Source organism: Coregonus lavaretus (genome assembly GCF_964263955.1).
Source record: "Coregonus lavaretus genome assembly, chromosome: 3".
Lineage (NCBI taxonomy): Eukaryota > Metazoa > Chordata > Actinopteri > Salmoniformes > Salmonidae > Coregonus > Coregonus lavaretus.
The window spans coordinates 16,698,840-16,717,278 of NC_139990.1; the positions used below are offsets into that span (position 1 = coordinate 16,698,840).

An 18,439-nucleotide genomic window follows, 5' to 3' on the forward strand; every position below is an offset into this window, starting at 1 on the left:
AAAACTGAATTAATTTCACATAATCCTGGAATTTAGCTGTAGATTGATGTCTCGAGGTCAAAACTCTCTACATCGTGGATGGTGCCCCTGACCTCTCTGGAGATAAAAAATAAATCAATAGCAATTTTGTCATTTTACTTCAACTATATGCATTATACAATGTTTTTGTTGTAGTATGTTGTCCAAACTGTATGGTTGTACATATTGCCTTCATATAGCCTGCACTGAGAGCATATAAAATGATGAAAGCAGTTAAGTCTCTTATGGCCTAATTGAAATGGGACACACAGTGTCAAACAGCAAAAACAAAGGCCACAGGATGTGTTTGTATTCCCATACAGTAAACCAGGTCATAGTGGAATAATCCCTTTGTCTATAGGCTGTGATATACTGTACATTTCCCTACTCTATCCTATATACAGTGGGGGAAAAAAGTATTTAGTCAGCCACCAATTGTGCAAGTTCTCCCACTTAAAAAGATGAGAGAGGCCATGATAGGTACACGTCAACTATGACAGACAAATTGAGATTTTTTTTCTCCAGAAAATCACATTGTAGGATTTTTAATGAATTTATTTGCAATTATGGTGGAAAATAAGTATTTGGTCACCTACAAACAAGCAAGATTTCTGGCTCTCACAGACCTGTAACTTCTTCTTTAAGAGGCTCATCTGTCCTCCACTCGTTACCTGTATTAATGGCACCTGTTTGAACTTGTTATCAGTATAAAAGACACCTGTCCACAACCTCAAACAGTCACACTCCAAACTCCACTATGGCCAAGACCAAAGAGCTGTCAAAGGACACCAGAAACAAAATTGTAGACCTGCACCAGGCTGGGAAGACTGAATCTGCAATAGGTAAGCAGCTTGGTTTGAAGAAATCAACTGTGGGAGCAATTATTAGGAAATGGAAGACATACAAGACCACTGATAATCTCCCTCGATCTGGGGCTCCACGCAAGATCTCACCCCGTGGGGTCAAAATGATCACAAGAACGGTGAGCAAAAATCCCAGAACCACACGGGGGGACCTAGTGAATGACCTGCAGAGAGCTGGGACCAAAGTAACAAAGCCTACCATCAGTAACACACTACGCCGCCAGGGACTCAAATCCTGCAGTGCCAGACGTGTCCCCCTGCTGTCCAGGCCCGTCTGAAGTTTGCTAGAGTGCATTTGGATGATCCAGAAGAGGATTGGGAGAATGTCATATGGTCAGATGAAACCAAAATAGAACTTTTTGGTAAAAACTCAACTCGTCGTGTTTGGAGGACAAAGAATGCTGAGTTGCATCCAAAGAACACCATACCTACTGTGAAGCATGGGGGTGGAAACATCATGCTTTGGGGCTGTTTTTCTGCAAAGGGACCAGGACGACTGATCCGTGTAAAGGAAAGAATGAATGGGGCCATGTATCGTGAGATTTTGAGTGAAAACCTCCTTCCATCAGCAAGGGCATTGAAGATGAAACGTGGCTGGGTCTTTCAGCATGACAATGATCCCAAACACACCGCCCGGGCAACGAAGGAGTGGCTTCGTAAGAAGCATTTCAAGGTCCTGGAGTGGCCTAGCCAGTCTCCAGATCTCAACCCCATAGAAAATCTTTGGAGGGAGTTGAAAGTCTGTGTTGCCCAGCGACAGCCCCAAAACATCACTGCTCTAGAGGAGATCTGCATGGAGGAATGGGCCAAAATACCAGCAACAGTGTGTGAAAACCTTGTGAAGACTTACAGAAAACGTTTGACCTGTGTCATTGCCAACAAAGGGTATATAACGAAGTATTGAGAAACTTTTGTTATTGACCAAATACTTATTTTCCACCATAATTTGCAAATAAATTCATATAAAAACCTACAATGTGATTTTCTGGATTTTCTTTCTTCTCATTTTGTCTGTCATAGTTGACGTGTACCTATGATGAAAATTACAGGCCTCTCTCATCTTTTTAAGTGGGAGAACTTGCACAATTGGTGGCTGACTAAATACTTTTTTGCCCCACTGTATTTCCCATTCATAAATCTGGCCTGGGCCAAGAGGATTTGGAAGGAGATTGTTTCCTGGGTTATAGACTAATAACAAAAACCTTAAAGCCTTAATCTTTAGGAAATATTACAGCATAATCAAATTGATTAACAGCATCAACAATACCAATTTCTTTATTGACATTTACAATATTACAACACGTTGTATAAACACAGGTTTACAAAGAAACTGCACTCAGACATTTGTGTGTGATTTTAATGATTTTCTTCTGGTAACAGCAATGTAAGCAAAGCAGCCCTACATACAACAAGCATAATTTGAGTGAGTGAGTAAGGGAGTCTGGGGTTGACGATACTGCAGTGCTAGACAATCCAGGTGAACACATGCCTGCTGACAGCTGACTCTTGACCACTGGGAGGAATAGGGCAGAGGGCTGTGACTCCGCACCACAGAGTGTGTTAGACACAGACTGGTTTAGCCCCTGATCCACCATGGTGGCTGGTGTTGGGTTTGACATGGGGACACAGGGACCCTGACATAATGCCTTTTGAGAGGGAGAGGATGAGGGGTCAGCACCGCTACCCCACCACAGGGCTTTTGTATGGAGGAAACCTTTGTTCTCACTCTTTAGTCTCACTGACATCACAACCCCCTTCCCAACCCATGCTTTTTGTGTTTGCGTACATTTAATCAGCATATTATTTACAGTAATGAGTACTATTGTATTTGCATCCCATTGTGTTATGTGGCCACACTGAAATAAAGTACACGGCACAGATCCTCTTTTGTTGTCTTTTTTAAATTGTTAATGCAGGTCGCATTAGTGTATAGAGGCAAACTCACTTTGACTGTGCAGATTATGGTAATGTGGTTATGGTAATGATGATGTAGTTCAGAAACACGATCATGCTGTATTGCTCAATCCAAGAATATATCTTGAATAAAGCCCATATAAGGTATTATTGTCCTTGATTAAGGTTACATAGTAAACTAAACAGTGAGGTAATTCAATAAATAAAATGGGGAATATGTTTGATTTCTTCCCCTTTTTGTTATAGCCCATTTTCATAACAGCATCATCTCTGATGGAAATGGATTTGAACAAGAAAATAATTAAAGAAAGAAAGAAAGAAAGAAAGACACAGAAAGAAAGAAAGAAAGAAAGAAAGAAAGAAAGAAAGAAAGAAAGAAAGAAAGAAAGAAAGAAAGAAAGAAAGAAAGAAAGAATCTGTGAGGCAGTGGAGGTTGGAGTGTATAGGAAGGGGGCAGGTGCTATTTTGAGTATTGGTTTATTGCAGGCTCGTTTTAATTAATAACCACAAGTCTATTCTTAATTCTTAATCTGAGAAACGCTTTGACAGCAAAATGGGAATGTGCGTCGGTCTATCTGCAGCTAAGCAGAGCAGTGATGATGGTCCATAATGGATCTAGCAAATGACTCTCCCTTTTATTCACAGTAATTAAAGCTGTGAAGGGGAAGAGGAGTGTGAGACACAGAATCAACCAATTGCTTATAGGCCACGGAAACAGGCCCTTTGAAACAGAACAGCAACTCAGAACTGCCATCTAGTGAGCAAAAGGATGTAGCACAAGTTTGGAAATACATCCATTCTAAAAGCTGCCTTGCTTCACAGAAAATGGCCAAACAAATACAGTACCAGTCAAACGTTTGGACACACCTACTCATTCAAGGGTTTTTCTTTATTTTTACTATTTTCTACATTGTAGAACAATAGTGAAGACATCAAAATTATGAAATAACACATATGGAATCATGTAGTAACCAAAATAGTGTTAAACAAATCAAAATATATTTTATATTTGAGATTCTTTAAAGTAGCCACACCTTGATGACAGCTTTGCGCACTCTTGGCATTCTCTCAACCAGATTTCCCTGGAATGTTTTTCCAACTGTCTTGAAGGAGTTCCCACATATGCTGAGCACTTGTTGGCTGCTTTTCCTTCACTCTGCGGTCCAATTCATCCCAAACCATCTCATTTGGTTTGAGGTCAGGGGATTGTGGTCAGGTCATCTGATGCAACACTCCATCACTATCCTTCTTGGTCAAATAGCCCTTACACAGCCTGGAGGTGTGTTGGGTCATTGTCCTGTTGAAAAACAAATGAATGTCCCACTAAGCCCAAACCAGATGGGATGGCGTATCGCTGCAGAATGCTGTGGTAGCCATGCTGGTTGAATGTGCCTTGAATTCTAAATAAATCACAGACAGTGTCACCAGCAAAGCACCCCCACACCATCACACCTCCTCCTCCATGCTTCACGGTGGGAAATACACATGCAGAGATAATCCGTTCACCTACACTGCGTCTCACAAAGACACAGCGATTGGAACCAAAAATCTCAAATTTGGACTTCAGACCAAAGGACAGATTTCCACAGGTCTAATGTCCATTGCTCGTATTTCTTGGCCCAAGCAGGTCTCCTCTTCTTATTGGTGTCCTTTAGTAGTGGTTTCTTTGCAGCAATTCGACCATGAAGGCCTGATTCACGCAGTCTCCTCTGAACAGTTGATGTTGAGATGTGTCTGTTACTTGAACTCTATGAAGCATTTATTTGGGCTGCAGTTCAATATCAACAAAACCTGCATGATGTGTAACTGTTTGTAATTCTAAACAATTTTGCTGCAGTTCAAGAACAATGCCAATATATCTACTATACTGTATGTGGTATATTCATGAAATATAAAATTACACTTCACTTCGTGTCACAATCACTCACTTCAAATGCCTCTCACCAGCTAACTGACCAGTACAGCAGCAGCCATGGCAACAGGACAACTGTTGGACTGATGAAGTGGAATGGATGTGAACTAGTATGTGAACTTCATCAATACCATGTGCTTTGCCAATTGAAAATGATATAATTGTTCATCTTAGTAGCTGTCTCATGTCGCCACCTCATATACTCTCATGCATTTTCTCTCCATCTCTCTACTCCTTTCCTCCCTCTCTTTCCATCTATGTGTCTGTCTGTCTGTGTTTTGTTGCTCCCTGATCGAAGTGTCTCCATCCATCCTTCAGCCCTATGTCGTAGCTTCCAGGTTGTGGGTAACACGTCCATATTTATCCGTTTTGACAATGAGCTACTCACGCTAATTTACTAATTTAGATGAATATGATTGACATTTCATTTCAGCACGCAGCCTTCCTCTCTACCCCTCTCCCCTCTTTTCCTCTCCCCCCTCTCTGTGTGTCTGACAGCTTATTGGCTGAGCAGGGTGGTAATCACTGACAGCCCATGATAAGAGACTGCCACAATTATCTCACTAATTCAGAGGGTTCTTTTTTAATTTGGCAGCATAAAATTGTCAATGTAGGAAGTGTAATTGGCCTCATTCCCTATTCCAGACCAGGACTAAAATAAATTAGAGAGAGAGAGAGAGAGAGAGAGAGAGAGATTTCCCTATTTCCCTTTTGTTTATTGTCTATTTCACTTGCTTTGGCAATGTAAACATATGTTTCCCATGCCAATAATGCCATTTGAATTGAATTGAGAGCGAGAGAGAGAAAGAGATACTCATTAAACAACCAGACACTATAACCAGGCAGGCAGGGGGCATGTTGCCTCAATGGACTTCTGACAAAGGGAAGGCAAAGACACCCTTTCCCTTTTCTCTCTTCAAACTCAAACTGATCTGTTAAGTGTATGTGTGTGTGTTTGTGTGTGTGTGTTTGAGTGAGTATGTCAGACAGACAGAATATGAATATTCATGTCTCTCAGAGAGGTTTTAATTCTCGCACCACTGCCCCGTCATTCAGAATTATGTGCATTAGAAGCCTCTACTGACGAGTTCCTGTCTTGATATGTGTGTCATGTTGAGTGTAACCATTAGGACAAACAGAGAGGGAAGATGCTGTAATGTTGATCACCCTGACCTCCCAGTGGGCTTCCATTCCTTCATATTGGGTGGATTTTAGCATAGCAAAATGGTTTGTTTAAGCAATAATGCACGAGAGGGTGTGGTATATGGTCACGACGCAACGCGGAGTGCCTGGATACAGCCCTTAACCGTGGTTTATTGGCCATATACCACAAACCCCTGAGGTGCCTTATTGCTATTATAAACTGGTTACCAACGTAATTAGAGCAGTCAAAATCAATGTTTTGATATACAACGGCTGTCAGCCAATCAGCATTCAGGGCTCGAACCAACCATTTTATAATTACACTTAAGACCAAGTCTAAACGAAACATTTTGCTATGCTAACATCCATCACTTATTGTCTACCAAATGGTTAACAGTGTGATCCAGGACCTGACCGTGCAGGTTTCACATGTTCTCATGGGCTGAAGTCCCTCTGTGTGTGTAATGACCCATGAGTTTGGCAAGACTACCCCTTCACTTCACAGACCCAACCCTCATAGAATGGATTCAGAGACGCCTGCTTTACCATTCAGGAGCAGTACACAGCTACCACTCCAATTATAGCATCTCTTACACAGGCCTTTTCTCCTATTTGTTCATGATTGCTGTTAGGCTTTAGGGGTGGTAGTAGGGGTCATTCCATCAGCACCCAGAAGAGGGCCTCCAACCCAGCTAACTCAACGGCCAATGAGGGTCTGAAGTCTGAACACGAAATAGGAGAGTGAGGGGGATGGAAAGAAATACAGTGAAAAAGGGAGGTGGATTCTTTACATGAGTGAGCGAGAACAAACCCTTGGCATTCTGAGCTCGAAAACGGCTTTTCAAGACGTACACTCTCAGATCCAGAGAAGATCATTAGCTGTAATGTGCAACACATCCCCCCTCACTGTTCTCACTGTTCTCCCGTCAAGACTCAAATAAATCAATACACTTTCTCACTTGCATTAATGGATATAACTTTATAAGATAAAGCATTGTATTATCAAAGGCTCAACAGTTCAATGTTTCCAATATTTACAACATTTTAATAATGACAATCACTGTACGTGTCATACATGATGCAAGGTTATATGGTACCAACAAAACTCTATATAGCTAGAATGTCTGCCTCTGAAATGTAGCCTACATTTGAATTCAAATCAGTGTTTTGATTGTGTATTATCACCTTCAAAACAGGCTTGGCTAGGACTGAAAGACAACACAGACAGCCATCTGAAGTGTTTGGTTGTTCAACCACAAGAAAACCTCATTTGTGGGAATCTATATTTAGGATTATCTGACTGTGTGTGAGAGCACTCTGCCGCTGAACCTCTGAGAGTTTACAGATGAATAAATAAAATATCCTGTTGAAATCCTTGATTAGTAGTGTTGCATTATTTGAGTCATTCACAAGCCTTTTCATTTGATTCACACTGTGAATATCCATGACTTGGCACAATCTTCAGGCAGGGTGAAAGGAAAGAGATTCATCTGAATGGAAGGAGGACAACTGGGTACCGCCATCCTACCAGAAGAGGGCGACCAAGCATCGCATGAGGACACTGGTGTGCAAGCAATCATCAATGGGATTATTGATCCAAAATTAATGTAACTTAAATTCATATTCTAATTTCAAGGATGCCTAGAAACTGGATAGATATGGGAATTGGACAGAATTCAGCTTTGTAAGGATCACAACATAAAATAAACATAATATCCATTGAACAGGCCCCTCGTATGCCTATCAGACTCAAAGTGAGTCTACATTACTGATGCAACAAAGACATCAAAGCATCTGTGCCACAGTAACCCCTTGTTTACTTTAGCTGTTGTACACACTACTTTACTCTGATGTAGTCCAACTCCAAGCCTTCCTATTTAAACCCTCTAAACCCTTAATCTCTTCCTGGTTTGTACAGATGTGTTCCTCCTGGGTTCCTCCTGGTCTGGGCAGTGGGTCAGTGATGAACACAGAGGGGCGGAGGGGCCATTTGGGTTTGGACAGGGAGAACCAGAGGGATTAATGAAAATGTCACCAAACCTTGAAACAGAGTGGGCAGCTGTGTGTATTTCTATAAAACAAATGATCAAATGCCAGCCAGTCCACTGTAAACCTTACATTGAATAAAACTAAAACATGTTATTTGTCCTATGTTGAAGTGTTTGAAAGACTTCAGTAGACACAGAACACTTTCCCATGAACATCTGTCTGCAAGAAATCATTTAGCTCAGGGCATCATAGAAAAGTACTGGTACTGATATCCCTGTAAGAACTTAGAAACTGGCAAGGCGAGTGGCAGACATTAGTTTCTATGTATCACATGTTCGATGTATTCTCCTCAGCACCTAGTAGTATCATCATGGTTAATAATAATCAACATGCTATTACCATGTTATTACCAACATATAATTCATCCACATGCTATTATCAATGGGTGAAGAAAGGGTCTTTCTCACATAGGCCATAGCATCAGACATGTTGCATCTCTGCTAGATGTTATTTCAGAGGGGACCGACCAGTTTGTTTACAAGTATTTTCTACTTGGTGAAATTGTCCACAGCTAAGTTGAAAGGCCCTGTCAGGATGGTGAGAGTGTGTCACCATCTTAGTGGTGACTGGAGGAGACTTACATTAGCTTATGCTAGCTAGAAACTCTTCTTGATGTGTGAAACTGTCACATATGTATTATAAAAGCTTTTATACAACATCTGATTCTGATAACTTCAGAAAGTGAGATTAGAATCTCTGGGGATGATTTGTGTGATGATTTGTAAAAAACAAAAAATAAATAAACCCAACATGCTGTGATTCCAACCATGTGGCTACAGACATATTCAGAGTTCTGTTATATTCCTCCAAAGGATCCGTTTTTTTTGTGCCTGAGCCAGTGCTGTTTCACTAGTGAGGTAGCTACATTGTTCACAAGCGTGGTAGATGACCAGACTTCACAGTATGACACTTTCTATTGACCAGAGGCTCTCTGTTCCAGAATTAGCTGCCTGTGTACACTTGAAGAGTTTCTTTCCAAAATGCTATATCCACCAATTTTTCACATTTGTGTTTTTTCATCAGAAATGATTGCTTATGTGTACAATATTACTGTTCCCAGATTTTTTATTCATAGATTTTTGATGTGTATGAAAATGTGTTTTTTTGCAAAACGCTATATATCCATATATTTGACTGTGATATGTAGTTGTCTAACCTAGCTATCTTAAGATGAATGCACTTACTGTAAGTCACTCTGGATAAGAGCATCTGCGAAATGAATAAAATGTCAAATGTAAATATTTTACATACAGATCTGATATTGCTGTGTTGTGTGTGTGTGTGTGTGTGTGTGTGTGTGTGTGTGTGTGTGTGTGTGTGTGTGTGTGTGTGTGTGTGTGTGTGTGTGTGTGTGTGTGTGACTGTGTGCGTGCATGATTGTGTGTGTGTGTCCATGGGGCCCCTCCACTCAATACACACAACTCGTTGCTATCGTTCTCTCTATCAGTTGCCCATTTTGGAATGAAACTCTTCACTTTCTCCCACTGGACTGTTGTTGGGTGGGGTTGGTTGGGCTCAGGACTGATGGGTAAAGGTTGAGGGCAAGGAGAGAGGGGGGAAAGGAGAAGGGCAGAGAAAGAGGTAGAGAACTCAGCTGAGAGCAATGTATCACCCAGGTACGACAATTTCTTCATTAACGAAGACACACAGACATCAGAGAGTGAGGTGGGATGGGGGGAGGGGGCGAGGGGGAGGTCTGCAAACACACCACCCCCTTCGCTGCGCTGACTAGCTGTTCCAGATTTGACTACGTCTTTTTTGGGAGGTGGAACCTCATAAATCACCCAGAATGCTTTGCTCTCTGACTCACCATCATAACCGGGGTGTTTGCACTGCTGAGGCCGCTCTCTCTCTCTCTCTCTCTCTCTCTCTCTCTTTCTCTCTCTCTCTCTCTCTCTCTCTCTCTCTCTTCCACTGCCTGCTCTCTCTGCAAAATATTCCTGGAAACTGAGGGTTTATATCTATCTATCTATCTATCTAACTATCTATCTATCTATCTATCTATCTATCTATCTATCTATCTATCTATCTATCTATCTATCTATCTATCTATCTATCTATCTATCTATCTATCTATCTATCTATCTATCTATCTATCTATCTATCTATCTATCTATCTATCTATCTATCTATCTATCTATCTATCTATCTATCTATCTATCTATCTATCTATCTATCTATCTATCTATCTATCTATCTATCCGTCTATTTATCTATTCAGCTCTCCTTGTGTTTTCAGTATACAGGAGAGGCACCTAGGGCACCACTATGAAACTATACAAAAATATGTTAACAAGAGGACTTTCTACTGTCTGGTTGGAGTTACCTGACCCCTTAGAACACCATTGAGCTTATCAAAACTCAAGTGACCTCTTCTGTTTGGGACACACAGACCAGCCCTCCACAACCTAGTGCCGGGCACACTCTGAAGAGCGTATTTGGACCACACACACACACACACAATTAACGAGGACCAACAGAGACTGCAGGTCGTAGCGATCGAAGCAAGCAGAGAGGCTAACACGCTGTGTACTCAGCTCTCTGGATGGACAAAGCTTTCAGCCACTGAACTACTGTCTGTCTGTCTGTCTGTCTGTCTGTCTGCAGCTATACACACATCCCATAACAGAGCAGAGAGGGCCTAACTCAGCAGGACTTATTTACCACTGGAAGACTGAGCAAAGACCAGCATGTGCTGCCCAATCAGCAAACGTCCTCACTGAGTATCCAGAAATACTCACGCACAAGCAAATGCACACACACACAAACACACACACACACACACACACACACACTGAAGACACAAGTGAGATACTTTCACACACCTTTATTATTTTATACAACATGAACCAGCACAAACTATAGTTTTCATATATTCAACGCAAAAAACCTTGGACATCCCAGTCCTTTCAATCATAAGCTGATCCCATGTAAAAGCCAGTGCTCCCTGAAGTACCAATAAAGTGGACAGAGGTATGGAGTTTGAAGTCTTGCACACAGGCCTGCTGTCCTCCAGCCTACTGCAGTCTGGATGTCACATTGCTGCTTCGTTACTGTTTGCCGGTGGCTCTGTGACCCTGCAGCCTTCATTTACACCCTGGTGTGGAACCCTCCATCACTGTCCAGTCCTGGGACAGGTCCCCCGCTCTGCTCCCTGAGCCTGTCAGAGAAAGTATGCAGAGAGAGAACGGTGACATCATCATTCAGTACATATCAACCTAACCTAATGCCTATCATGACGAAGGTGGAATATAAGAGTTGAAAGTGTATGGGTATACCTATGATGGGTATTCATGGTATTGTGGTGATCCTCGCTCTATGAGCCACATTGAAATTCCTACCAAGTGTGTGAACTTCATTGGCATAATACGTAGGGTGTTTGCCTTTCACGCCAGCGACCCAGGTTCACTTCCTTGCCCCGCCGGTCACTATAGTATAATACAGATGAGAGGATGATATGGTCCAAATTAGATTCACCCAATACACTAGAAGACACAATATGAAAAACGTACATTTCAGGAACACATAAAGCAAAACAACCATGGAAATGGAGAGTTAAAGTTCTAAATAAAACTTTGAGGCATTATTGCTTTCCATTTTAATTCTCTCCCTGGTGCGAAGCGGTCTGGCATGTTGGCATTCGGCATTTTGGGTTGATATACTTTTTTTGTTTAATGACAGACAGGCAATTGTAAACGTGTTAGCCGTGTGTCACACCTTCATGAAGATTGTCACAAAGACGTGTCAGCGATGGAAACCCCTCAGACGGATTCCTCAATCTGAATGGTTCCATCTCTACGTGTCATATTAATTACACAAGACAATTCACTTAGCATAGCTGTGTTGGCACTGGTATTTATAAAACACTCCATACAGCAGCTCCAAAAGATGATTGAATTTGGGAGCAGGAGACCACAACATCAGTGTAGGCAATGTGTGATAGGTTATGTGTAGGTTATGTGTGATAACCATAGTACTTATTTTCAAGTTATTTCCTCACAATTTGGCTCTTTATGAAAAACTGGCCTCTCGTTTGTTGTGACTGTGTGTGAGTTATTTTTTAGTTGTGATGTTAAAGGTTATGACACAAGACTTATCTGTGTCAATTAATGGCAGTTGAAGTAGGCTATGTATTCACCTTAGTCCTGAAAAATATCATTTATGCTTTCATGCCGACATGGGTCTCACTCTTTGGCTTGCAGTTTTATATTATAAACTTAAATATGACATGGGCTGAAATTTATAGATTCAGTCCCTCTTCACCTTTTAGGAAATGGAAATTGTATGATTGTAGACAGTAATGTGGTGGGTAAGAAGTAGCTAAGGTAGTGGCTAATTTCATTGACTCTGAATGCGACTGTAATTGACACACTGAAGTCATATTTGAGAAAACAAAGGAACTTTTAATTTATTATTAAAATGACATAAATAAACATAAACTCTGAATGAGTCCAACAAATACAAATAGAATAGATATGTACATATGATTGGCAGGGAGGGAATGTACACAGAGCGAAGGAGGAGAGACATCTGTTCTTTCTCCTGGGCTGCTGTGGGAGGATACAAGGCACTTTCTTTCTTTCTATCTTTCTTTCTTTCCTTCTTTTTCTTCAGGCCATGAAAAGCAACACACTGACACTGGATCCAAAACAGTTAAATGTAAATGGCTAACAATGAAAATGGATGTTAATTTATACTGAACAAAAATATAAATGCAACATATAATGTTCCATACGCACAAAAAGCATATTTCTCTCAAATGTGTTTACTTCCCTGTTAGTGAGCATTTCTCCCCTTTGCCATGATAATCCATCCACCTGACAGGTGTGGCATATCAAGAAGTTGATTAAACAGCATGATCATTACACAGGTGAACCTTGTGCTTGGGACAATAAAAGGCCACTCTAAAATGTGCAGTTTTGTAACACAATGCCACAGATGTCTCAAGTTAAGCGTGCGTGCAATTGACATGCTGACTGCAGGAATGTCTACCAGATCTGTTGCCAGATAATTTAATGTTCATTTATCTACCATAAGCCGCCTCCAATGTCATTTTAGAGAATTTGGCAGTATGTCCAACTGGCCTCACAACCGCAGTCCAGGACCTCCACTTCCGGCTTCTTCACCTGCAGGATTGTCTGAGATCAGCCACAGCTGATGAAACTGATGAGTATTTCTGTCTGTAATAAAGCGCTTTTGTGGAGAAAAACACATTTTGATTGGCGCCCCTGCCCAGTCGTGAAATCCACAGATTAGGGCCTAATTTATTTATTTCAATTGACTGATTTCCTTATATGAAATGTAACTCTGTCAAATTGTTGAAATTGTTGCATGTTGTGTTTATATTTTTGTTCAGTATATTTTATATACACACATATACATTTTTTATGTTAGATCACCAGATTATTTCATCTTATTTATCTGTATTATAATAATTACAACACTAATTGTAACAATAAACAGTCAAACATAAGGATTGGCCCCTTTAGTAAAGTTGAGGGGGTTACTTCATAAACTTAGCTTTGGGTAGCTAGTGATCCTGATTGTCTTACGCCAGCGTACGATTGTCTTTGAGTACTGTGTCTGTACTGAAGGACACGACTACAGTAACACACCAGCAACTGGAACGATTGCGGAGGAAGTATCTTCAGATTGTCTTTGGCTTGTAACTGAACCTTGGAGAGAGTGAAGGAAACTCCCAAAGGAAAAACACATGCCTCTTCCACTGAGACAGCAAGTGTGTAACTTAAGAATGGCAACCTATGGACTTTGGCTTAGAAAGTCTAGAGTCTTTGAAATGGAAAACCAACCATGTCATGTTGGTGAAACACAAGGCCTGGGAGGACCATACATCTCTCTGCTTCAGATAGATCTTCTTCTGAGTTGACTCTCTGCCTTTCACAGGCGTTGCTGTCCACATGTACTGCATCAACCCAAAGGTTTCAGAGCTGATAGTCAGGCAGTAGAGAGGAGAGGGAGGTGATGTGGAGCAGGATGGTGGTTGTCTGATGGAGGATGCATTGTGCTCAGTAGCTCTGAGCCACGGGTGCCCAGGAGGCGGTGAGCCTGGCGATGGAGCTTTCGAACTGGGCCTCGCCCACTCCTACACCCACCTCACTAAGGCTGGGGTCGTACATGGAGGATGGTGAGGATACGGGCAGGGAGGAGGTCAGGCCTGTGTAGGAGGAGCCTCGCAGGAACTGGTTGGTCAGGCCGCCGGCGATGGAACCAGAGGCGGAGCCGGAAGGAGCTAGGGTCGTCCCGGCAACAGACCATAGGCTAGGATACTGGCTGTAAGGAGAGAGAGAGAGTGAGGATTGGGTTTGATTAGAAATCTGGGCCTAGTAAAGGTCTAGGCCTAGGGCCCAGAATGTTTCCTGATCAAGTCATGTAGTCAGGAAAGTGCGGAAAACTAAACAGTGATATCAGAAACATATATACGATCAACTATGACCATGTGTTGCCATACCTGGAGTTGGATGTGGAGTTGGTGGTGTGGGACAGGGTTCCCATCCCAGTGGAGTTAGGGATCTGCAGGGCTGACCAGCTGTCATGGGTGGGCAGGGCTCCCGACGAGTTGTCCATGTAGTTGTCTAAACAATAAAGTACATAGAGAAATGATTAAAAACAGTATACGAAACATTTCTCTGATCAAAACAATGAATTTCCTTTACGGGTGATTTCTCAAACATATTTTATTAACCAACATCTTGAAATCCCCATGCTGTACCTATGGGTCTGACTAGTGATCAGAATAAACAGTAAACAGTGCATTCACAGAGTGCTGGGTTGGGTAGAGGAGGTTCTTACTTGAGCTGGAGGAGCGGTGTGGGTAGTGGCTGGGGTAGGGGGCGGACCTGTGGCCCCTCAGGCTGGAGTACCTCTCACAGTAGGACCCTGAGGAGTGGCCAGGGGCCCCACTGAATGGAGGGGGGCTGCTGCTGGAGCACATAGGGCCGTTACCAGGTAGGAACCAACCACCAACTGAAAGGAAGAAAATAATGAAAATTGTTTTGTTAATACGGTTCCTTTTTTCATACTGTTCTCTATGTACAGTTTCCTTGGGGACATGGAAGGCTTTGAAAATGAAGATGTATGATGATCATTATTTTCTGAATGTTTAAGAATAGTGTGTTTGAAAATTATGTGAAATATAATGACTTGGTTTGATTGTTGGAATTGAAACGGAGAGGTATAGAAAGAGTTTCTGTAATGTGGTTGATGTTGCGAGACTGATTAGAAGACTTACGTTGAGAATAACCAGACTGTTGACTGTCTCCACCATGATCTGGCATGTCTTTATGGTCGCTCCTAAAATTGAAAACATAACATCAGAATTGGCACACAAAATCTAATAAATACATAAAAAGCATATTGCTGACACAATATCAGTCTCTTCCTCTTACCTCTCTTTGGCGTCGAGGAAAGCTTTAGCGAATGGATTGTGTTTGATCTTCAACGCAGTTATCTAGAAGGTACATAAATATGACAGCTAATATTATTTTCTTCCTTCATTGTAAGCTGAACACAATATAATGCTTTTTTTTATTGTGAGCAATGATTATCTCTGTGACTGTGTTATTCAGGCCAACTGACCTCTTCATTCTGGTAAGCAGTGACAGCAATGAACTGAGTCTCAGGGAAAGACTGGCTACTGATCATCTTCTGGATCCCTCCAACCTTCACAATGTGTATCCTGGGCTCATACTTGTGCAGAGAGTTCAGCATGATCTAGAGAGAAATTATACATTATTTTAATCATATCCAATAAAGTACAATCAACAACAAAGATCTAAAACACACACTCAAAATTAGTAAGATAGCAGATCAATGTGGTCCAACAGATGCCTAATAAAAAATGGTGAAGTTGATTTGCCATGAAATGGACACCGTTTTCCCCCAGAAAAGGCCTAACTTTGTAATTCAGCACAGCATCATTAGCTCTGAGAGAGCAGGGCAATCTGAACTAGCCTACCAAGTTGTCTTTAAATTGATTTACCTTTTTTTTTTTTTTTTTTTACTTATTTAGCAGACGCTCTTATCCAGAGCGACTTACAGTTAGTGAGTGCAAACATTATTCTATTTTATATATATTATTATTTTATTTATTTTTTACTGGCCCCCCGTTGGAATTGAACCCACAACCCTGGCGTTGCAAACGCCATGCTCAACCAACTGAGCTACATCCCTGCCGGCCATTCCCTCACCTATCCTGGACGACGCTGGGCCAATTGTGCGCCGCCCCATGGGTCTCCAGGTCGCGGCCAGCTACGACAGCGCCTGGATTCGAACCAGGATCTCTAGTGGCACAGCTAGCACTGCAATCCAGTGCCTTAGACTACTGCGCCACTCGGGAGATAACGATTTACATAGTAATAAATACGCATACTGCAAATAGAAACAAAGAAAATTGGGGCCTTACCTGTCCTCCCCCGTTAAGTTTATTGGACAGTTTGACTTTGCTGAATGAGACAGGCGCTTTCATCCAGTGTGCTCCGAAGTTTGGCGAGTCTGGGTGGATGTAGACGCAGCTAGGGCTCTGTGGCTCGGGCTTGCCACCGGGAACCCACTCGCCATTCACGTACTTCCACCGGTTGTTGTCTGCAGCCACGAAGTCCAATAGGACTGAATACATGGCGTTGGGGTCCAAGCCGCTCACATTCGCTCTGAGCACTGGAAACATCCGCCTGTAGGTTAAAATAACGTTGTTAAAATAAACATATACCCTAAGCAAGCACAAATATTATGTTATGTTGACTCAGCCGTTGATCTTTATGATTGAATTATTTGGCAGGTATATTTATTTGCATTAAAAAGGGTGCCACTTCGGGCCACTTTACTTTATCCTAATAATAGGTTTTATAAGATTTGACAACCGTTGCGCTTTAGGCCTAATTCTTGACATGGTATTCAAGTTGCCACAGTGAAGCATAGATGGGGCCTATAGCCAACACATTCTCATCCAGACTATTCTGAAAGGGTGAACATGTCTGTTGCATATCTAACCTGGGCGCATCAGTTCGTAAAGTCGTGCGTAAATGCGCGCTACGATCTCTCCAGATAAACTTAGCTTTTAATGAGGCAGACCAATAGGCCTCGAAGGCCTCATTTTGATCCGTAGCTAACAGCAAAATAACAACCATAGCCTACCTGCCAGTCTTGGTGACGATCATTTCGTTGGTTAGTTCTTTAAACTTGGTCCATAATTCCGCGTCTTCTAGTCCCAGTTTAATATCCCTCTCCGAGGCGTCTCCTTTCTCGCTCCCCTTTTGAAACTCGCTCTCCACAACGCTCAGAAGGTGGTCAAGCCGCTGGTCGGAGTTTGAAGAAGTCATATTTCCTATAGGATGAGCTCGTGTGGAGTTCCGCGAATTTTACCGTTAAAATAGGATTCCCTGTTTCTATATTAGTTTTGACAGCGAGATAAGTACTACTGGCTTGGGAGCCCAAGGCCTGATCATATAAGGCCCCCCGGGACCACATGGGGATAGGGGCGTGGCGTTGCGTTCTAGACCACGCCCCGTTGGCCTAATGTTCTGGTTTCGAGCGTCTCTTCGATGTCCCCAAAGCAAAAAGGCCCATCATAATTGCGTCAATACAACATTTATAATTGTACCTATAGGCCTCTAGGCCTACTTTAAACAGGGTCATGTTTGAATAAGAATAACTTATTCGCTGCCTTTTCCTTTAGGTTTATAGCCTACATTACCTAGGCCTATGCATTTTCAAAAAAAAAAAATGGATATTCGTTTCCTCTTGCATAGCCTAATACATTTTTGGAGCTGTTTATATTTCAAACATTCGTTATGTATCTTAAAATACCCTCTCACGAAAAAAAAGACATGTTAAAATGTTATTAGGCCGTATTGCCAATAGCATAGAATATGTTTATGGTATTAAACATAGTTGATTAGTATCCTAGGTTATATCATCTATTTGTCAGAGGGGAAAAAACATCGTTGGATGATTAGGCCAAACTAATTTTTTGAAGCTTTGCATAAAAACAAAAGAAGGGAAGAGACAGGGCGACCGGCACCAGCCACGGTGCCTTTGAACTCAGTTGTATATTTGCGAATAATGCTAATCTTTTGTTGTACCAAATACACACGTGAGAAGTGTAGTGTTGACTGTAGCCAGGCCATTAGGCTGTTCCTCTGTTCCTGTACGTGGCGAAGTGTGGATAGTCCCGAGGTGACATCAGAGATCTGCCGAATGGGGCGACTGTCTGTTTCTGATCTCACATCCACTCTCACTAACATCGAAGAAACATTTATTCACACTTCATTGTAAAAGTATTAGACTTCTTTATCATTAAGATTGGGGGTTGAGATTATAGGGGATTCATATTTTTATCCTATTCAAAATTATGTCATCTGCCTTTTTTTCTCATCCTGATAACATGGTCAGGAGCAATGTCTGTAGCCTAATGTCTTGTTGTATACATAGGCCTACTTAAACAATATAGTGGTATCAATTATCATAATTTCATATTTTGTTCCAGTTTATTATTTTCTTATCCATTTAATTCAATTGATATATT

At 41.7% G+C, this 18,439-nt stretch overlaps 1 protein-coding gene across 1 annotated transcript; it reads right to left on the reverse strand.

The window, feature by feature from the left end:
* Positions 1-13,925: 13,925 nt before the first annotated feature.
* On the reverse strand, positions 13,926-17,234 carry LOC311112301 (T-box transcription factor T-A; the record flags this gene model as incomplete). Its single annotated transcript, XM_084155355.1, has 8 exons — positions 13,926-14,190; positions 14,369-14,492; positions 14,710-14,883; positions 15,149-15,210; positions 15,306-15,367; positions 15,496-15,630; positions 16,322-16,586; positions 17,050-17,234. The coding sequence occupies 8 exons, from the start codon at positions 17,232-17,234 to the stop codon at positions 13,926-13,928; spliced, it is 1,272 nt and encodes a 423-aa protein (XP_084011481.1).
* Positions 17,235-18,439: the final 1,205 nt, after the last annotated feature.